The sequence below is a fragment of the Vicugna pacos genome, unplaced genomic scaffold (genome assembly GCF_048564905.1).
Source record: "Vicugna pacos unplaced genomic scaffold, VicPac4 scaffold_76, whole genome shotgun sequence".
In the NCBI taxonomy this organism is placed as follows: domain Eukaryota; kingdom Metazoa; phylum Chordata; class Mammalia; order Artiodactyla; family Camelidae; genus Vicugna; species Vicugna pacos.
Window position 1 is genome coordinate 412,980 of NW_027328757.1, and position 20,694 is coordinate 433,673.

Consider the following 20,694-nt stretch of genomic DNA (forward strand, 5'->3'; position numbering starts at 1 on the left):
TTATTTTAAAGCTGACATCATACCTACTCTACTCTGAGTACTATAATAGCTTTTGTCCAAAAGCAATATAATTCCGATGTGATTAGAATACCAGAAAAGTCTTCTAATAAAGGAAATAGTCAAACAGCAGGGTTGTCAGGATGCTCAGTAAGAGCTGACTTGATGGCAGAGTCCTTTCCTGCCGAGTTTTTAGGATTCTATGAAGTCTTGTATGACATAGGTTCTTAACCTAGAGTCTGATCATTCTGTGAAATGGTAGACAAAATTATGTGTTCCCTTCCTTTGTAAGCTCTACCCAGGGAATATCTTCTCTTCTAATTCTAAAGCATTCCTGGACTTCCCTCTCACATGCTATAAGGAAATAAGGAGGGAGGGCGGGAGGGAGGAACGGAAAGAGACAGAGACAGAGAGATGTGAGTTGCTAATTTGAAGACAGTCTTGGTACTGGACTTAAATCAGCAGCCCTGGCTCTAGTTCTGATACTGCCATGTCTGTGTGTGTGTGACATTTGTCCAGTTTCCTTCCCATTTGGGGGCCTGTTTCACTATCACTTCAATCAAAAGGTTGAATTAGATGGATGCTCAGGGCCCTTCCAGTTCCAACTTCCTAGGGTTCTATGTAGTAAGGCAGCTCTTGACTTAACCTTAATTTCACCTCCATATCCCCAGGTCTTTGGCATTTCCCTCTTTTCAGCCAAGGTTCTACATTAGGGAAAACACTATGTGAAGATGAAGAAAGCAATTGCAATCATGCATTTACAAGCCAAGTGATGCCAAGGAGTGGCAGCAACCACCAGAAGAAACTAGGAGAGAAGCATGGAACAGATGGATCTTCAGAGCCTCCAGAAGGAACCAACTCTGCTGATACCTTGATCTCAGACCTCTGGCCTCCAGAACTGTGAGAGAATAAATTTTTGCAGTTTTAAACCACCTGGTTTATGGTAATTTGTTATGGTAACCCTAGGAAACTCACACATCCCTTTGGGAGGTCTCTGTGCCTCAGGCCCCTGAGAATTCTAGTCTCTTCTTCAGTCCAGATCTCACTATCTTGTTCAGTTTACCTTCAGACCAAGTCAGTGAATTAAGGCTGGTCCTACCGTAGGTGAAGTTAAACATTTCTCCCATTGCTTTAAAGCAGTGGTACTCCAACTTTAGTGTGCCCCAGAAGCACCTGGAGGACTTGTAAAACCCTGATGACTAGTGGCCTAACTTCAATCTATCCAATTCAGTAGGTCTGGAGGAGGGTCTGATAATTTGCATTTCAAACAAATTCTGAGGTGATGCTGATGCTGCTGCTCCATGGCAGGCCAACAGCATCATCTGGTCTCCAGGCCTGCTAGGTCATCCATCAATTTCTTTCAATAAAATACAGTAGAGGCTAGGCCACCATCTCTGTCATTACACAAATGGTTTATAACTTTATATTTCAATTTATTTTGGGCCTGCAACAAAGAATTTAAAACTGCCTCACCAAATAGTTGAAAGAAATTCCTTTCAATGACAGCAAGGTGGGCCAAACAAGTAAAACAGATACAAAGATAGATTTGAGTCAGTGTTATTTACATTAAAAAAATCTGCAGTTTATGGATTTCAAACAAGCTTTTATTTTCATCATGAGCAATGCCGCCAAATATATTTGTAAAAGGTAAGACTAAAACCAGATGTTAGTATCATGTTGGGGAGATAAATTTTGAAACAAATTAGTATTTTGGGTTAATGAGATCTTGAACACCCGTGGAAACAAATTCATCTTCTCTTTCCCCGTCCGTGTTTTTCTATGCTTTCCAACTGCAAGATGAAATAAGAGTCAATTAACAATTGTACACCAATAACGTGCACCAGTGACTTTCTAAATATGAGTTAATCCTATGTACACCTGTTGCCTCAGTAAGGAGAAAGCAAAATGTTTTCTTGTAACGCAGACTCCTGGATATCAGAGTGCACTTGCTTCAATCATTTGATCACACCAACTTTGTCTCCCTCTTGCCCACCACTATAAATGCTTGGTTTTTTTCTTAAGAGGCCACTCTGTGATTTAAATAAGTCTTTCCACCTTAAAAGCCTGTGCTCCTTACACAAATTGTTAAATCTCTTAAAACTCCCAGAACTTCAGCTTCCATATCTGTAAAATGAGAATGAGGCTGTTATCAAACATCCACAGGTGTGAAAATTAAGAAAGAAAGAGAGAAAGGAAGGAAAGGTGAAGGGATAGAGGAAATACAAACTAAGACTTAATTACCGATTCAGTGATAGCTAATAATTTTACTATAACTAATTTTCTTTTGAATAAAAAAACTAAATTGAACTAATATTTGTTAATTAATCATGAAATGTGGTCTTGTTTTGAAATCCTTAACTTTTTATTACTTTGTAAGGAGTCACCTGCTGAAAGGCATTGTTATTACAAGAAACTACATTTCTATGGCCAAGTAATGAAGGCTGGCTAGTGCATGGCCTACTCCCTTTAGCTCCTTCTTCTGGTGACCATTCTCTAAAAAAAATGGTTTCTATTTCCACGTCTGATAGATTTCCCATCTGTAGTAGTCTTAGTTACAGGACAAAGGACCTGTAGCTGTGAATGAAGTACATTTCAGAACACATTGCATTCTATATTATCTAGGATATAAGTACATTATTAACATTAAACAGTTTTTCCAAAACTAAATTTCTATCATTTTTCTTACTTATTTTACAGGAAAAAATGAAGCTGTGAGTAACAGGTATATGTCAGGAATGGTTACTTAACACTCAAGGCTATACAATAATACCTGTATTTTTCAGGGCGGCCCTCTGCTGAGACCATATCCACTTTGAGTCTTTCTTCTGGTTTGTCATTTCCATCCTCTCTCTCTTCCTCTTCATCAAAGTTTTCGTACTGATATTCATTTGCTTCTTTAGGGAAGCCTGGTACAGACTTTGGGATCTTAAGTTTGCGGAAAAAATACTCCAATTTAAAATCAGCAGCAGCATCTGGTCCTCTGCCCTCAGGAGGACCTGAAGAAGAGAAATATGTTAAAGAAGAAAAAAGAAATAGCTGGGCACATTCCTACTGATATAACACTTCCATGGCCCTCACATTTCTGCTGTTTGATAGTTTGCACAATGTTTCCCCTCTCTTTCCAGTAGATCTCATATTCTGTGCTGCTGATTATTTTTGGCCCTTTGGATTAGAAGGGATCAGAAACACCTGACTCTGATAGAACTTTGTATGTTTTTGTCAGAACTTCATTGGAAAATATTTGTTTGATTTAAAGACAAATTCTATAGCAAAGCTCATTGGTTCCTCAACCATTGAAAAGTGTCCCTGTGCCACTTCATCATTTTCCCAGACCAACTTACCAAGAATCTTGACATTTTTAAAAGCTGTCAGCCAAAAGTGAGGTATGCCATTTATTTGCCCCTTTCCTTCAGGCTCTCCACCCATTTCTTCCCAAGCCCCTTCCTCCACACCTACTGCCCACTGACATTCACCTCCTGTGGGCTCATGAATTGCACTGATGATGGCAGCTCTCCTATCAAACAGAGGTTGGTAGGAGGCAGCGTACTTTTTCTCGAGATCAAAAAGGTCTTTATAGAATTGGGCTTCTACTTGCGCATGTCGTGCCTGGAGGTTTTTGAGAGCTTGGACCCGCTGCGTAAGTGCTAGAGGCAAGCGCTGAGCACCGCCTGCCTTTGGGCCAGACGCCCCAACAGGGGCTGCGAGGGCCTGAGGACTCGGCCGCCACTCGCCAGCCTGGGCCCTGCCCTCGGGGCCACAGGCTCCAGCCTCCCAGGACTGGGAGGAATCAGCCAGGGCCTCACCGCCCCGCCCCTCCCCCCGCCGCCCCGCCCCTCCCCCCGCCGCCCCTCCCCCCTCCTCTCCGCCGCCCCTCCCCCCTCCCCTCTCCCAGGTCCTCCCGCTCCTGGGGCACAGGTCCCTCTCCCGGGGCCTCCACCTCCTGAGGGGGTGTGGGGCCCTCTGCAAGGTCCAAGGGCTGCCAGGAGCGGCTGCAGGCCTGGACCAGGTCACGGTCGCTGCAATGGATGCGGTGTAGAAGGGAATGGACCAGATTGCGGAACAGGGACCCAACCGCACGGGGGGAAATCTCACTGATACCCGGGACGACTTCTGCGCCCTCCTTACCATCCTCCTCACCATCCTCCTCTTCTTCATCCACATATCCCGCATCTTCTTCCTCATCGCTGTCTTCCTCCTCCTCCTCATATTCCTCACGCTCCTCATCTCTCTCATAGTCATCCTCTTCGTAGTCCATCTCATCCTCTTCGTCGTCCACCTCTTCATCCATTTCCTCATCATTCTCAATGTCCTCCTCTTCTACCTCATCCTCCTCTTCTATCGGCTGCACATTCCAGAAGTAGTTCTCGATCGGCTGGGCGCCCTCCAGCACTTCTTCCTCCTCCTCCTCCTCCCAAACGGCTTGAACTACCGCTTGGAAATCCCTAGGGGATACGTTCCTGCCGCCCCTGGCACGCCGTTCTGCAGTCCCTAGTCTTCCCCTGACTGAGTCAGGGCCTCGGCCCATCCCACTACCGACTCTGTTCTGACTACCTGCGGCTAATCTTCGCTTCTTTGTGGCAGGCATGACAGGAGAGATGCCCCAGTCAGCGCCTCAGCCGGAGAAGTGATCTAGCTGGAAACGGAGTTGCCAAAGATGGCGGCAGCCAAGCTGACCGTTGCCGTTGGCACAATGCCTGCTGGGATATGGTGCGCGCGGCAGAGAAAACGGCCGCAGGCAGGGTAACAGTCTGTGATGGCGCCTGTGGAGCCCTCGTGACTTGCGGGCATGGGGGGAGGGGCGGGGGATGGGACGGTCAGAGGACCAGCCAATCAAAACTGTACCTGAGACAGCGTTCGAACAGGCGGGAAAGAATCTGATGGGCAGGTGATGGGAGGCGGGGCTTGGAACGGTCAACAGAGAACTGCTTCCCACCCTCGCGAGCTCTAAGCTTATTTGCTTAAAGGAGGTGATTGGCGTGCCTGGGGTTCAATGAGTTTTCAAGACCCTCTGCTTCTAGAGTTTGGGTCCTACCTCCCTTTCCTTAAAGGACCTTAGACTCTCGGGTTATCCTTTAAGCCAATGAGTATCTTGGCTTTTTGATTTTACCTTACCAGCAAAACTAAAGTGTTCCAATGTAGAGGCACCCATGCTGCAAAGGGTGAATTGTTCCCCAAATTCCACCAGGAGATGGCTGGTGTCAATAGGGGCAGAGTCATTAAAAATTCTATAGTTCGTATCTCAGCAATAGTAAAAACCCACCAGAAGAGAAAGAAAAAAAGAATTTAGACGTTTTAACATTGTTAAAGCTACTTAGAAAAAATACAAAGTTGCAATGAATGCAGTAAGGACAGAAATTTGAAAAAAGTGTTAAAAACAGGAGCTGGAAGGTATTTAATGAACACTACTGAATTTGAAAGGAGCAGGACCCTGCAGGATCTTCCCAGTTACAAACATCCCCCCCATCCCCTTCCCCTCCACACCTCTTGTTTGTAGAAAAGCTTTAGCCTCATAAGCCTATCCTAAGTTCCAAAGAGAAAATTTAATCAGAGAAGTAAGAAAATCAGAAACGAAGGAAAACAGTCAAGCAAGAGAAAATAATATTAGTTTAGCCAAAAAAAAAAAAGTCATAGACCCTTAGTTCCTCCTCAAGGGCTCTAGATAATATTCTGAGCAATACCCTTGAGTTGTTTTACAGAGACGAAAACCCCCACCAGGTGGAAGAAGTTAACTGCATGCTGACTACAAGCAAGTAGACCCCAGACCCGTTGAAATCAAGTTGATGTTAACTCCTAAAACACCACCCTATTACCCCACCACCAGCCAAGCAGAATAATGTCCACGAGCTGATCGCACACTCCACTACCCTATCCCTCACCTTTCCTTTAAAAACCCTTCCCTGAAAGCCACTTGGGAGTTTGGGTCACTTGAGCATTTGCTGCCCTTACTCCTTGCTTGGCACCCTGCAATTAACACTGTATTTTCCTTCACCATAACCCGGTGTCAGTGGACTGGCTTTGTTGCTCATTAGGAGAGCAGACCCAAGTTTGGGTCAGTGACATAATCAGTTCAATCTTCCAAAGAATGAACAAAGAAAGAGAGATACTTCTTTTAAAGGACCAAGCTAAGCATGATGCACATTAAAAGGCAGGCTTCCCAGAATGAATTCTGAGTCAACAGTCCAAAACTTTTTGTTGCATTCAGCCCCGCTTAGCCAAGATTTCAAGTGTAAGTAATTCTTAAAATTAGGAAGAAATCAGTAGCTATTTTAAAATGGTTCAATTTAACATTGTTACTGGGCACGAAGCACCATAAGTATTCCCGGCGAATCCTCTTGGTTCAGTCATGCTCCTCCCTATCCACATGATGTAGCAACAGCTCAGATCTCTGCATGGTAGTCAAGGTTAAATTGCCCCAACAATATATAAAACTCCTTTCTTTGCCTGTTGATTCACAGCCATAAGGAGCCTGAGGTAATCAGATGGTAGCTGTAGCTTGAAGTTCAGTAGAACCCCACCCATATCCCTTACCAAAAGCAGTCTCTCAGGACTCAGACCCTAAAGTTTCAGGAATGGGAAGCACACGTCCTGCAAGTGTGCCTCAGGGAATGCCGGTGAGAAGAGCTGCAGTAGCCGCTCCAGAAAGAAAGGGTGGACCCTATGCCCCCAACTAAAATTTGCTTCAGGTGTCAAGACTGTTGACACCAAGCATATACATACTAAGAAGGTATGACAAGGTTTATTGCTTACATAATAAGGCTTTCAGGGAAGAACAGGGAAGCCTTCCCAAACTAGTCTGAAGCTGGTTTGAAAGAGTGGGAAAGGAGACTGGCTTTAGGTTTGTTTGTTTTTGTTTGTTTGTTTGTTTGTTTGTTTGTTTTGGTTAGGAGATGGGGCCAAGGTGAGGGTTCCGATGCAGAGGTAGGGGCTTGCATGGTTTGTACCTCCTGCTGGCTTCCAGAAGAGATTATCTGGGATTTCTTGTCAGCTTGCCCAGATGTGGAGTGGAGGGAAAGAGGGAGGGCTGAGGCCTAAAAGTCCTCAGCAATCACTCAGCATGAAGTGAAATTAGACTCATGTTTACAGCAGCCAGTATGATTTTCACCCCTTGGTTCCCAGATGCATATACACTAGATGTGGGGACAAGGCCTCAAATAGCAGGTTTTGATTCAGTGCATATACCAGAGCCTGGAGGAATGTGCCCCAACTATGCAGTGTGTTGTACCCGAATGGATGCATTAGCTGAGCTGCTCCATCTGGTGGAATTAAGTCAAATACAAAGGAAATGTTGTTGTTCATATAGACTCTACCCTGAGTGTACCCTAAGGCCAGTCTGTTATCCATTACAATATTACAGGGAAGTTTAAACTGATTTTTCTGGACTTCCAGAGCTTGTGCCATCACATTGGCTGTGATAGCTAAAGATAAGTTTCTGATCATTGTCTCTAGGGCATGGACGTTGATGCCAGGGGTATGGAACCAGGAATCAATGTATTGTCGGGTAGGACAGCCCTCTTTGACCAGTGTCCCAACAAATGGTCCAAGAGGTGGTGTCACTTCCAATAATTATAGGGGACAATACCTAAATTAAAACATCACCCTTATTCCCAAAGAAAAGATGTTCTGTGGCCTACACCCCAACACATATAAGTATATAACCCAAAGGGGCTTCTTACACTTGATTTAGATCATCTTTATATTGGTTTGGTAAAGCCACATGGGCAGTGTCACTGAGTCAATGCAACTTCAATATCTATAGACACCACTGGTGTCAGAGTTGCATTAGGAGAACTGTGTAGATTTGTATCAGTAATACTGAAACAAGGTTGTTCTGGTCAGTGTTTATATGAGGGGTTCAAATTTGATAGACATGGCCATAGGAGATTTTCTGTTCCCATAGCTTGTGGATGGAACGACAAACTTCATGTGGTTCAGTCAGCTGCTGCTGCCACTTGACTAAAGTGGACCATGGAGATAATTGCCAAACTGTGGTGCTGGACCCAGGGGATGTAAAGCCCATTCCCCATCCCTGCACCTGCCAGGGTATAAGGAGCTCCACTCCAGACACTGAGCTTGTTGCTTTTCTTCCACGGCTTCATAGTCTACTTGTCCTAATTCAGTAATCAGTACCTCTCCCACTGACCCAGTCATTTCCCACCTGTACCCAGACCTATCCAGATGTGCCAGGAGTTACATGAGCTTTGCACAAAGGTAAAACTTTCCATGGTCCATGATGTCCCTTCTTGCTGCCTGAGTGAGCCACCACAAAGGTAATATAGGTTTCAGAAATTCCATCAAGAGGTCATTATCCTTGTGATCTGTGACTCACATTGTCCATTGACTGAAGCCAGGGGATAGTGGAAGCAATAAGTTGGAGTCACTGTCACCTTGTTGTGTGACTAAGGTGATTGAAGGGAAAAAAGAGGAATGATTGGGGATGGTCAGTGTGGAATCACTGGCACAGAGAGCTGGTCTCCCTGTTCTGACATTCCTCAAGCATATATTTAGAAAGGGAATCTTCCCTTGCTGGCAACAGCCTCAAATAGTGACCATTACAGTCTTACTGTTATATCTAGTCAGGCAATGATTCTGGCAACACGGCCTGTCCAGCAATCTTTTTAGCCTGAGCGTAGAAAGGGGTATGGAATACCCATTAAATGTCATACCCACCAGTGCATTGTTGAGCCTCCTTCACTGTGAATGGCTTGCATTGAAAGATTATAAGCGGCCAAAAACGTGGCAGAATTTAGAATCTGCTCCTCACACTAGAATGGCAACTTCATAGCCAGAATAGGTTTCAATGGCTGTTAGACACCGAAAGTAGCCACAAGATGGCAGCAGAGGATGGACGTAGTCACATTACCAGGAATGGGCAGAGCTCAAGGTCATGCTCGTGCTACCTGCTATCTTTTGAGCCCATTTGATTCTGGTGGCAGGGCCACTTGCCCAGTCTGATAATAAATCATCCACCATGAATTCATACAGACATCTAGGCTGCTAGCCATAGCCCAGGAGCCAGGGGAAATACAGCATGCCTGCTCCTTAAGAGCATTGTCTAGGGCAAGGATGGCAGCTTATAATTTGGCCTGTGGTCCTGACAGGCCCTCACTGCAGTGGGTCCGTTATGGTTGTTCATTGAAGCTGAATGACTGTTGATGCCCAGTGATGCTATTAGCTTTTATTTTGGTAACACCACCAGTAATTGTGCATTGAAGCACAATGTCTGGAATAGCCAGAGCTACAGGGGCAATAGCTAAACTCAGTTGGCAATAATAAAAATCCACCATACACCTCTAGGTCTCATTAGCCTTTTTGATTAGACTCTCAATGCTGTAGTCTTGAGATAGAGATGATTTCAATACCTCTGCTGCCTTTAAGTCCTTCAACAAGATTTTGATTACTTTTTCTGCAGTATAATATGAGGAAAACTATAAGTCTGTCAGTGGTTTTGGTGTAATCCTCCCACCATTACCACTCTACAAAGGGCTCTTCACAATTGGGAGAGTCTCTCTTTAGGTCTTATGAGCATTCACAGTACATGCACTTACAGCATCAATAGCAATTATACACAAAGCAGTAAGAGTAACAGTGGTGGTGCATAAAAGGGGTTTAAAAGGCCCTACCCAGATGATTATGGTTAATTCCCCTGCCCATTTTACTTCACTTCCAAATCCAGCCCTTGCCCCTCCAGAGAGCTGGTAAGACAGTTACTTGAACATTAGTTTCCGAACAAGTCTCAGAAGATTTTATCTCTTGCCTTTACTTTCTGCCTCATTGTACCCTTGCTGGGGTATATGGCCTCTGGGCCCCACTGGGGCCTTACTCCTAGTCTCCCTTCTTCAGATCTGGATACAAGGGCACAACGGGAGGCAGTGGATGTGCTTATGATTCATTCATTCTATAGTAGCCAATGATCTTCTTACTTCTTCTTATAGAGGGAGATTGATCTCCATGGCTCTAGAGTGGCACTTACAATTTTGACTTGATAGACAGCTGCTTGTTCATGCCCCTTCCCTCTCCCTGTATAGCTCCTCTCTGGACCAAATTGCTTCAACCTCTTCTTTGGGACTTCCTATTTGAACAGTCAAATCCACATTGACTTATGGCTAGATCGCTTTAGAGGGGATTTATTCTTATTCCCTTCCTTGGTTTTATGTCAGATTGCAGAAATTTTCCTCCTTTGATGCTGGGTCTCTTTTTATCCTGGACATTTTTTGGCCTAGAATCACCATAGCCAGCAGCACAGGGCCTCCAGGTACTGACAACAAAGTTAGTGGAGTTCTCCTCTTTGGGGAGGAAATGTTTTAACACTTATCAGTCACTCTCTGGGTGAGAGGGTGATTATAAGTGTTGTCATTCTGTCCATGATACAGTCAGTCTGGAGCAGACACAGCCACTGTGCTTTGAGCAGCTTCCTCCTTGGTATTCGCCTCAGGTTGGTCCTAAGGTTGTAGTTGAAATAGAAATTTAAAGTTGCAAGCTATTTTGTAGAACATGACCCTATCTTGGGGTTGTGTGGGAGTGCCTACTTGCTGCTGTTTACCTTCTAAAAGCAAAACAGTTTTCACTCTGGCCCTAGATGCACCAGTGGAATCTCTAACAGCCCCCCAGTCTTTTGGCAGGTGTGTGTTCTCAGATTTCCCTCCTTTGCCTCATGGGTGCATCTTACAGATGTGCAGCTTACTATTCTGTACGGCATCATGTTGTAGGTGACAGCTGTAGTTGTGGTTATTGAACAGTGAAGCTGTGTCTTTCTCCTTGACAAAAATCGGGGTACTCCCATCTTCCCCTGTTCTGCAGGAGAGCAAGCAATCACCCTGGCATCTTTTGGGCAGCTTGCTGCAACCAGACCTCTCAGCGCTCAGTGTCTATCAACTCTTCTTGTACTCAAGGAACAGATCATTTACCTTCCCTTTTCGAATATTCGGGCAAACATTCCCTCCTAGCTTCCAGGAAGTTCCCTCATATCCCTGAACTTGGTCCGTGGTCCCTTGCCTTTTCTCTTTTGAAAGGTCATTGCCTATATTGGCACCTTGCTCGCTGTGCCAGTCCTTGCAGGAACCAAGCTTCGTACAGAATGGCAAGGAGTAAACTAAACACCAAAGGAAATGATTAAGTAAGCCAGCATATTGGCTTGCCATGCTCCACGGGTACCAGAAAAATACAAGATTCAATAGGTCAGAACAACAGTTTATTAATCATGGCACAACAACTGGCAGGAGTATCAGCATTGTAGCACGAGTATCCCTGCCCCCAAGTTCCATGATGTGACACTGTGGGAGCAGATGGTGGCTAGAAACACTGGAGGGCACCACAGCTGAGAAACCAGGACCAAGGGTTTAGTGACTTCCTGTAGTAAGCAGTTAACTGGCCAGTCACTTTCTTCCAGGGAGTGAGTAGTTGTATGGCAGTCATGCTATAATGTCATGTCAATAATGCTCCTTTATTCTCCTTAATTCCCATTAAAAGCCTCAAGATCCATTCCCACATATGTTCCTGTGATGTGTGCCCATATATCTGAGCCAAGTTTACCACTTTCTTTGGTTGTAAACTCTCCTCCCCAAGCAGCGGCCTCACTTCCCTGCTCTGCCTGTCATGAGGAATAGCCTCGCTCAATAGGCTTGGAGCCAATGAGAGCCTGGACACTGTACATGTCATTTGGTAAGTCTCCTGTGTTGGTAATGCGTCTGCAGGGTCCCCAGACATGGGGAGGTCGCTCTCCTCTAGCAAGTCAGAGGGGTGAGTTTGGGAGGACTGTTTCTGGAAGGATAAGGAGAACCTGGTAGTTTAAGATTCTTGGTTTCTTGTGTGCAAATCTCCCCATCCCAGGTCCCACGGTCTTACTGCTTTTCATGAGTGCCCTGACTTTGTTTGACACAGGAGACCTTTTGAAGTTACTCATCCAGTGCCATTTTGCAGCTCGACCTCTCTTACAACTAGCTCCTGGCCCTGATTTTCAGCACAGTCTGCCCTGCTGCTGCAGGTGATCTCTTTAAGCATTACCACAAGGGTCTAGGGCTGTTAATCCCAGTTCTGTTATTTTCTTTTCATTTCTATTTTTTGTGTTTTTTAATTGAAGTATAACGCTCAGAAAAAAGTGAACAAACCAACCATAAGTATATATCTCAGTGGATTTTCACAATGTGAACACACCCGTATACCAGCACTCAGAACAAGAAACAGCACGTTGCCACATCCTAGAATCCCCTCTCATGCCTGCTTCAAGTCACTAAACCTCCGGAGAGTGAACACTAATTTAACATCTATTCTCATAGATTAGTTTTCCTGGTTTTCAGCTTCATATAAAGGGGATTTTTATGGTATCTGCTGTTTTGTGACTGACTTCTATTGCTTTTGTAAGAATCATCTACATTTTTGTGTGAATAGTTGTAGAGTGTTCAATTTCATTGCTCTGTGTTATTCTCTGATGTGAACATATTACAATTTATCTGGCTGCACCAAACTACATTCATACCAACAGTGTAGGAGGATTCCCTTTTCTCCACAACCTCTCTAGCATGTATCATTTGTGGACTTTTGAATGATAGCCATTCTGACTGGTATGAGGTGATACTTCATTGTAGCTTTGATTTGCTTTTTTCCGATAATTAGTGATATTGAGCATTTTTTCATGTGCCTGTTGGCCGTTTGTATGTCTTCACTGGACAATTAACTTGTATCAGTTGCTCCATGTCCTCACAAAAGACATGGTACTTCAATCATTTTTCATTTTACCTATTCAGGTGTGAGAGTAAAAACATCACAGTATGGCTTTCATTTTAATTTTTCTGATTCTTACGAATAATAAGGTTGAGATCCCTTTCATTTGTTTATTAGTCATTTGTAGCAGACTTTTTTCTGAAGTACCTGTTTGTATTTTCCCATTTTTCTATTGGGTTGTCCACCTTTTCTTATCGATTTGTAGGAATTTTTTAAAATATGTTTTGAATACAATTCCTTTGTTGGATACATGTATTGCAAATAAATACTCCCATTCTGTGGACTGCCTTTTTGCTTTCTTAATGATGCCTTTTAATAAACAAATGTTCTTAAGTTTTATATAGTCTTTTTTCTTTATTGTTAGTACTTTATTTCTGGTGTGCCCCTTTAAAGAAATTGTTGCCTACTTCAGAATCATGAAGGCATCTCCTATGTTTTCTTTGAATTATTTTTTACCTTTAACATTTATATCTGCAAACCATATCTAGTTAATTTTTGTTCATAGTTTAAAAAAGAGTCAAGATTCATTTTTTCAAATGGCTATCCAACTGACCAAAAAAAGACCATTGTTTCCCCCACTGTACTTCAGTGTCGCATTTGTCAGACATCTAGTGATTTTATGTGTATATATAGGTACACACACACGCATTTTATGCCCTGTATGATGAATCAGTATATATGCATATATTGTTTCTATATACTCTGTAATATTCTATTGGTTTATTAGTCTCTCCTTGACCAGTACCCCATGCCTTAATTCCTATAATTTCATAATAAATTGGAAGGGTGGTAACTTATGTCTTCCTTTTTCAACGTTACTTTTTTTTAATTGAAGTACAGTCAATTACAATGTGTCTGTCTCTGGTGTACAGTACAATATCCCGGTCATGTATATACATACATATATTCGTTTTCATATTTTTTCCATTAAAGGTTATTACAAGATGCTGAACATAGTTCCCAGTGCTATACAAAAGAAACTTTTAAAAATCTATTTTTATATATAGTGGCTAACATTTGTAAATCTCAAACTCCCAAATTTATCCCCTTCCTCCCCCTTTCTCCGGTAACCATGAGATTGTTTACTATGTCTGTGAGTCTGTTTCTGTTTTGTAGATAAGTTCATAGTGTCTTTCAAGATTACTTTTGTATTTTGCCATTCTGCATTTCCATATCCCTGCACTGTCCAATTCGGCGGTGACTAACCACAAGTAGCTATTTAAATTTAAAATAATTAAAAATGTAGTTTCTCAGTCACTGTGCCACATTTCAAGTGCTTAATATCCACATAGTGACAACTGTAGCTGGCAGCACAGATACAGAACATTTCCATTATAACAAAAAATTGTATTGTATAATGCTACTAATGCATTTCAAATCAATTTATCTGTTTTCATACACACACACACACACACACACACACTCTATTCCCAGTCTTAGAGGGAACATGTTCAGTTTTCCACGATTAAGCATGATAATTGCTCTAGGTGTTTTTTAGGTATTTGACATCAAGCAGAGTAAGTTACCCTCTAGTCCTAGCTTGATGAGATTTTTAAAAAAATCATGAATGGGTGTTTTTCTTCATCAATTGATATGATCACACAATTTTTATTTTTAGCTTGTTGATGTTGTGTATTGTATTTATGTTTGAATGTTGACTCAGCCCTACATACCTGGAATAAATCCCACTAGGTCATGGGTGCAATTATTTTTTATATTGTTGGATTCCCTTTGCTATTTTGTGGTTTACATCTGCATCTATGTTCATGATACATATTTATCTATAGTTTTCCTTTCTTGTAATGTCTTTTACTGGTTCCGGTATTAGAGTAATTTTCATCTCATAGAATTAGTTGGGAAGTATTCCTCTATTTCTATTTTCTTGAAGATAGTGTGGAGAATTGGTGTGATTGCTTTTTCAAATGTTTGGTTGAACTCAATAGTTAAACCATCTGAGACTGGTGCTTTCTGTTTTAGAGGGTTATTAATTATTGATTTAATTTATTTGATAGATTTAAGCCTATTGTTTTTGTCTTCCATTTTGGCTTCAGAATTCCCTAAGTACTCCTCCTTAGGGAGAGTCTGTGTCTTGCTGCTCTGTGTGCTGTAATCCACTACTAGTATACTGGAGCACTGGGAGTGTTCTATAAGCTTCCAATTAAATCTGTCTTTTAATGTGCCTGTGCTTCTGTCCCACTCTTTCCCTTGGCAAGTGTTTCTTCTTTGAATAGCCTCCAACCCCCCATAGATAAGACAGGAAGTTAAAAGGGGGCTGAAGTTGGGTAAATGCTTTTTTCCAAATGGGTAAGGCACTGGTGAAATATTTTCCTTTAGAGAGTAGGCTTTTGTTATGCAGAAGGCTCTAGGCATATTTCACAAAACTAATGCTTTCCCTCTACCTACCATAGCCAAGATGGGACTTGTTGGCTCTTCACCATAGAATAGGATGAAGTTCCTGAAAGTAAACACTCTAGAAGAAAGTGGGGGCTCCACTAAGAGTGGAGAGCCCCAGGAATTTCTCACTTTCGTATTAGCCCACAGTTAGCCTTCAGCAACTCTCTAAAATTACCATTTGAGTGTTCATACCAGTTTATTGCTCCAGTGGCTTCTTCTCCAGGTAAGCAATTTTTTTGTGTGTGGTTAACTTTCTGGATTCATCCATCTCTACAGATCTGGGGTGTCAGTTTGCCCTACAATATCACTTTTCTGATGAGTCCATGAAAAATTGCTTATCTGCAATTATGATCAGCTTTTCTTGTTGCAAGGATAATGATGATGACTTCCAAGCTCTTTATATGTCAGAGTAGAAAACCTTGGTAAATTTAATATAGAGAATTAATTAAATAAGTATTGGACTCCTGAGAAAGAATAAAAGAAAATAGTGAGGAAACTCAGAGACAGGAAAAGTATCAGGAATCTACTACTCCAAGAGCTGGGCAGATGGGGAAGATTTTGCTGTGGAGAAGAACATTTGTTAAGGTGACACTGAGAGGAACAAGAAGCATAGAGGAATACATAGCCTGTTCCTCCCTCCTGGAGAGTCCCTGTGGAATCCTCCAAGGGCATCCTCAAATTGGAGTCCAGGTGATAAAAGAAAAATGGGGATGTCAAGATCCCAGCCCCAGCATGGCAGAGCAGAATATGAGAGTTTTGAAGCCTGGCTATTCCTTAACTACCACCTGATTTATTCTAAAGTGTACCTCATAGCAAAGAAAATAGCAAGTAATTTAAATTATGTGCTAATCTAGTTAAAAAGTATAAGCAGAAAGGTCAACAACAATGACTATCTAAGAAGTGCCATTAAAATCTGAGCCTTCATTAAGATGTTGCACTTTGTACTGAGGGGAACATCGACAAATTTACAGGTTCTATGTACTGGTGAAATGAGATCACATTTGTCCTTTAGAGCAGTGGGTCTAAAGGTATGTTTGAATAAGCCAGGTAATTCATAAGTTGATCTATTTAGGTCCAGAGAAAAAATATTAATAATTCCATTCATTTATATCTCATCCTTTATTGCCTTTAATTACTGTAGATTTTATAATGTACATAAAACATAAAACTGTTATTTGCTTACAGCACATTTGTACAGATATGTACACATACATAACACACACATGTATTTATAGAATGATGATGCATATTTTGAGGATATTTTTATTTTCCTGGGTCAATGTCACATGATCAGAAATGTTTAGAGAGCTATGGAAACAATCTAAATGCCCATTGACAAATGAATGGATAAAGAAAATGTTGCATATAATGTGGTATATATACAATGGACTATTATTCAGCCTTAAAAAAGAATTTCTGCCATTTGCAACACTATTGAAACTGGAGGACATTATGCTAACTGAAATAAGTCAGACACAGAAAGACAAATACTGTATGATCTCACTTATATGTAGAATCTAAAATAGTCAAACTTACAGAAGAAAAGAACAGAATGGTGGTTGCCAGAGGCTGGGGGGAGGGTGAAAAGGGGAGATGTTGGTCAAACGGTACAAAGTTTCAGTTATGTAGGATGAATAAATTCTGGAGACCTAATGTCCCGCATGGTTACAATACAATACTATATTGTATACTTTAATTGTACTAAGGGGTAGATTTTCAGTGCTCTTACCACAAAAAAAGAAAGAAAAAAGAAAATGATATTTAATGGTATTTATGTGAGGAAATGGATATGTTAATTAGACTGATTTTGGTGATTATTTCACAATGTATGAGTATTTCAAAACATCAAGTTTTACATCTTAAATATACAGATTTTTATTCATCAATTATGCATCAATAAAACTTGAAAAATAAAATAAAAACAAATATTTGGAGAGCTCTGCTTTATGGAACTCTTGCACAACAGTATTGATCAGATCCATTAATCCCCAACCAAGTAACCCTTTCCCTGCACACACACTAACACATAATATGATGTTATAAGTCCAATAGTTTTATATACCCTGTGTAGGTAATAAACATCTCCTTCCTGTAAACATCTTTGCTAAAGGTTCTACTCAAGGATAAAACTGTCCATCCAAATTGTCGTAGAAACCAGAAGGTCACCATGATGTTTGAACTGCTGATAACTTTCTATGGTAATCAAAATTTGAAATTATTTTCACAGTGAGTGCCATAATTCATACTTCAGTCACTTACACCTCCTTCCAATATAAAGAATGAATAGACATTATTAAAGATAAGAAGCTCACCAAGGTGTAGTGTGGAGGGGAAAACTTTATACAATGGGTTAAGTAAACAGTCAATATAGGATGGGTAACAGATTTGGTTTCCTTTAGAAAAACACAAACCACTGGGATTCCAGTCCTGTAATTTAACTTCCTTGGAGACCAGCACAGCTGATGCTATAGCAAGTAGCAACCGCAAAGATAACATAGCCCCAAATATACACCTATCATTCTGTTGACTCTAGAATTTGGCAGACAGGAGAAATAAGTCTCAAGGATGGGGAAAATGCAAATCTGAGAAATTTCTGATTTCCTTCAGTCAATGCCTCAGGTCTCAATCATATGCCAGAATGCTCAGGCTGCCTTCCTCCACTTCCAAACACAAAACCACAAACTGAATGGTGAGTCTCTTGGAATCAGTACTATCATATCCTGGTATTAATCACGTTGTGTCAGTCCATACCTCTGCTCAATATCTCATTTTCAGGCATAATACACTACATACTGTCAGTGTAGAAGTTTGTCACTTTGATTAAAAAATTATCCTCTTCTTTCACAGGCACATTAAGTTCACCTCAGAGTCACAGGCATTAAAAAGCACTATTATTCCTCACAATGCTAGAAAATGTATGAACATATAAATGAATTGGTAGAAAAATATTAGAGATAATTTGATAGATATCATTTTAATGAAAAGGCAGAACCTGAGTAATATATAGAAGTCAGTTTCTGTTTTTATAAATATCCATCGAGTAGTGAATGGAAACTTCCTAGTAACAATAATCCCTAGGGCTTCAATGAGGCCAAGAATATCTGCAGATAGGGCGTCCAGGGAATCTTGGACACACTGGAATAATATTAGAAAGTGTAGAGAGAGGCAAACAACACACTCAGCTGTTTCCTAAGTCAACAGTGAATAACTGTTTCCAAACACAGTCTTTGGAACAAGGTACATGAAGACGGCAGCAAAGATGGAAATGAATCCTGGAAAGACAAATCCATTTTTGGCAAAGTTCCCTGTGCCCTAGTGACCACACAGAGAGAGTCTGAGGCTGTTACAATTGGGTAACTAACTACGTTCCTAAAGCAAAGTAAAAGCCTTCATACTGCTAATGGGTAAAGATATTTGGAGATTAGAATGATGCTAAGCAATGACTCAATAAATAAAATGCCGTAAGGCAGAGGAAGGCCTGAGGAACACATCATTACTGGGGGAAGTAAAACACAGTTTCTGTAATATTGGATTATTTCGGTTAAAAAGACAGAGCTGTAGTATACAGTTTTCTTGCATTAAAAAGCAAAGTGGAAGAACTTTTGGTGTTCATTCCTAAGGACTCTACTACAAGAAGAAGCCATCCTATTTTCCAAACAATGCAGAGGAAAAGGGCCATACTAGATGAAAATTAAACCTGGAAACAAAATTAATAAAAGTCATCATCAGGTTCTTAGGAGGCATAAATAGAAGACAGGTATCAAGGATTATTACTGAGCCTCTGTAGCTGGTCAAGAAAGCAATGTAGTGAAGTGTTTGTATGTTCAAGCTTCCTACCAGAAAAAAAGTCAGACGTGGGTTTCAGTCTCAGAATTGCAACTTATAAGCTATATAACATTTAATGCAATCTTTAGTCTCTGTAAAATTTGGCTTCCTTATCTGTTGAATAAGGATAATATGAATGCTAACATCATAAAGTTGATAAAAAGTACGTAACATAACATCTGGAGAAAATAGCCATGAACCTTCTTTTCAAACAAAGCAATGAGAGAGTTTTAAAACCAATAATCTAATTGTGCCCCTTAAGAAGCTACACAAAGAAGAACAAATTAATCCCAGAGTTTGTAAAGAAAGAAATGATACAGGTAATAAGAAAAAAAGTATCAGTTTTCTGAGAAGATAAAATTATTTTCTTGAGAACATTAACCATGCCTTGCTTGACTAATTAAAGAAAATACTAATTATCAATATCAGGGATGAAAGAGGATATTTCTAGAGATTTTTTAAACACTCAAATAATAAAAAGAAAACATATGAACAATTTTATACCAATAGATTTGATAACTTACATGAAATGGGCAAATTCCTTGGAAAATACATTTTTTGAAAACTACACAAGAAAAGAAAATTTTAATAGTAATGTATCTATAAAATTTTGAATCTCTAATTTTAATTTTTTTCTTGTCCTTTTTTTTTTTGGTGGGGGGAGTAATTAGATTTTTTAATGTATTTTTAGTGGAGATACTGGGATTGAACCCAAGATCTTGTGCATGCTAAGCGCTCTACCACTGAGCTATACCCTCCCCCCGAATTTCTAATTTTAGAAACATGTCACCCATGCAGGGAGAGGGAACTAAGGTATAGACCAGTGGACTTTATGAGTAGAAGAGACAAAAAAAAAAAACCAAATTAGAAGTATCAGAGAACACTTTCCAGTGCTCACGCAGGAAAGGGAATAGTGCCTGTTCCCACCAGCCAGCCTGGAAAAACTTACAGTTCGCTGGCTCTTTGGCTGAATACACAGGAAGGTCTTGCCTCAGTAACAGGAAGTAATTAGCCCTAAATGGAATATAGCTCCAAACCCGCCACACAAAATCACATAAGCAATACCCAAAAGACTCCAATTATTTTCAAGTAACTTAAATATATCCCAGAGCAAACTAAAGGATATGTTTGGGAATACAAAAATATCCAGAATCCACCAGGGTAAAATTCACTGACATCCACTTAATGATTAACAGGCATTCAGTGGCCCAAAGAAAACACAATCCATAATGAGGAGAATAATCAACAAATCAAAACCAACTCAGACCTGACATTAGAAGAATTATTATTTCTATATTCCATATGATTAGCTATATAGAGATATGGAAGTTATTTTTAAAAGATGGAAATTGAAGTTCTAGAGATGAAAACTATCATGTTTCAGATGAAAAATACAGTGGGTCCCCAATCAAAATCCCAGCAAGTTATTTTGTGGATATCAGCAAACTGATTCTAAAGTTTATAGGGAGAGGCAAAAGACCTCAAATTGCCAACATGACCTTGAAGAAGAACAAAGTCAGAGGACTGATACTATCTGACTTCAAGACTTACTACAAACTACAATATGCAAGAAAATGTGGTATTAGTGAAAGAATAGACAAATATATCAATGGAACAGGATAGAAAGTCCAGAAATAGACCCACATAAATATAGTGAACTAAATTTTGACAACAGGGCAAGAAGCAATACAATGGAGAAAAGACAGTCTTTTCAAAAAATGGTACTGGAACAAGGGGACATCTACTTGCAAAAAAATGAAT

General features: G+C 40.8%; 1 protein-coding gene across 1 annotated transcript; it reads right to left on the minus strand.

Moving 5' to 3' along the window:
• Window positions 1–1,579: 1,579 nt before the first annotated feature.
• Window positions 1,580–4,733, minus strand: LOC107034530 (uncharacterized). The gene is made up of 3 exons (XM_072957786.1): window positions 4,123–4,733; window positions 2,768–2,993; window positions 1,580–1,787 (listed from the first exon to the last, which is right to left on the minus strand). Exons 1-3 carry the CDS (start codon window positions 4,580–4,582, stop codon window positions 1,775–1,777), a joined length of 699 nt encoding a protein of 232 aa, XP_072813887.1. The 5' UTR covers window positions 4,583–4,733; the 3' UTR covers window positions 1,580–1,774.
• Between the last annotated feature and the right edge of the window lie 15,961 nt (window positions 4,734–20,694).

What these genes read in the sequence shown, in the direction of transcription:
- LOC107034530 (XM_072957786.1), bottom strand. Translation starts at nt 4,582, where the DNA reads ATGCCTGCCACAAAGAAGCGAAGATTAGCCGCAGGTAGTCAGAACAGA. An exon ending in GGAGGATGGTGAGGAGGATG is followed by an intron (nt 2,994 to 4,122) that starts GTAAGGAGGGCG and finishes TCTCTTCTTCAG; the next exon opens with GTCCTCCTGAGGGCAGAGGA.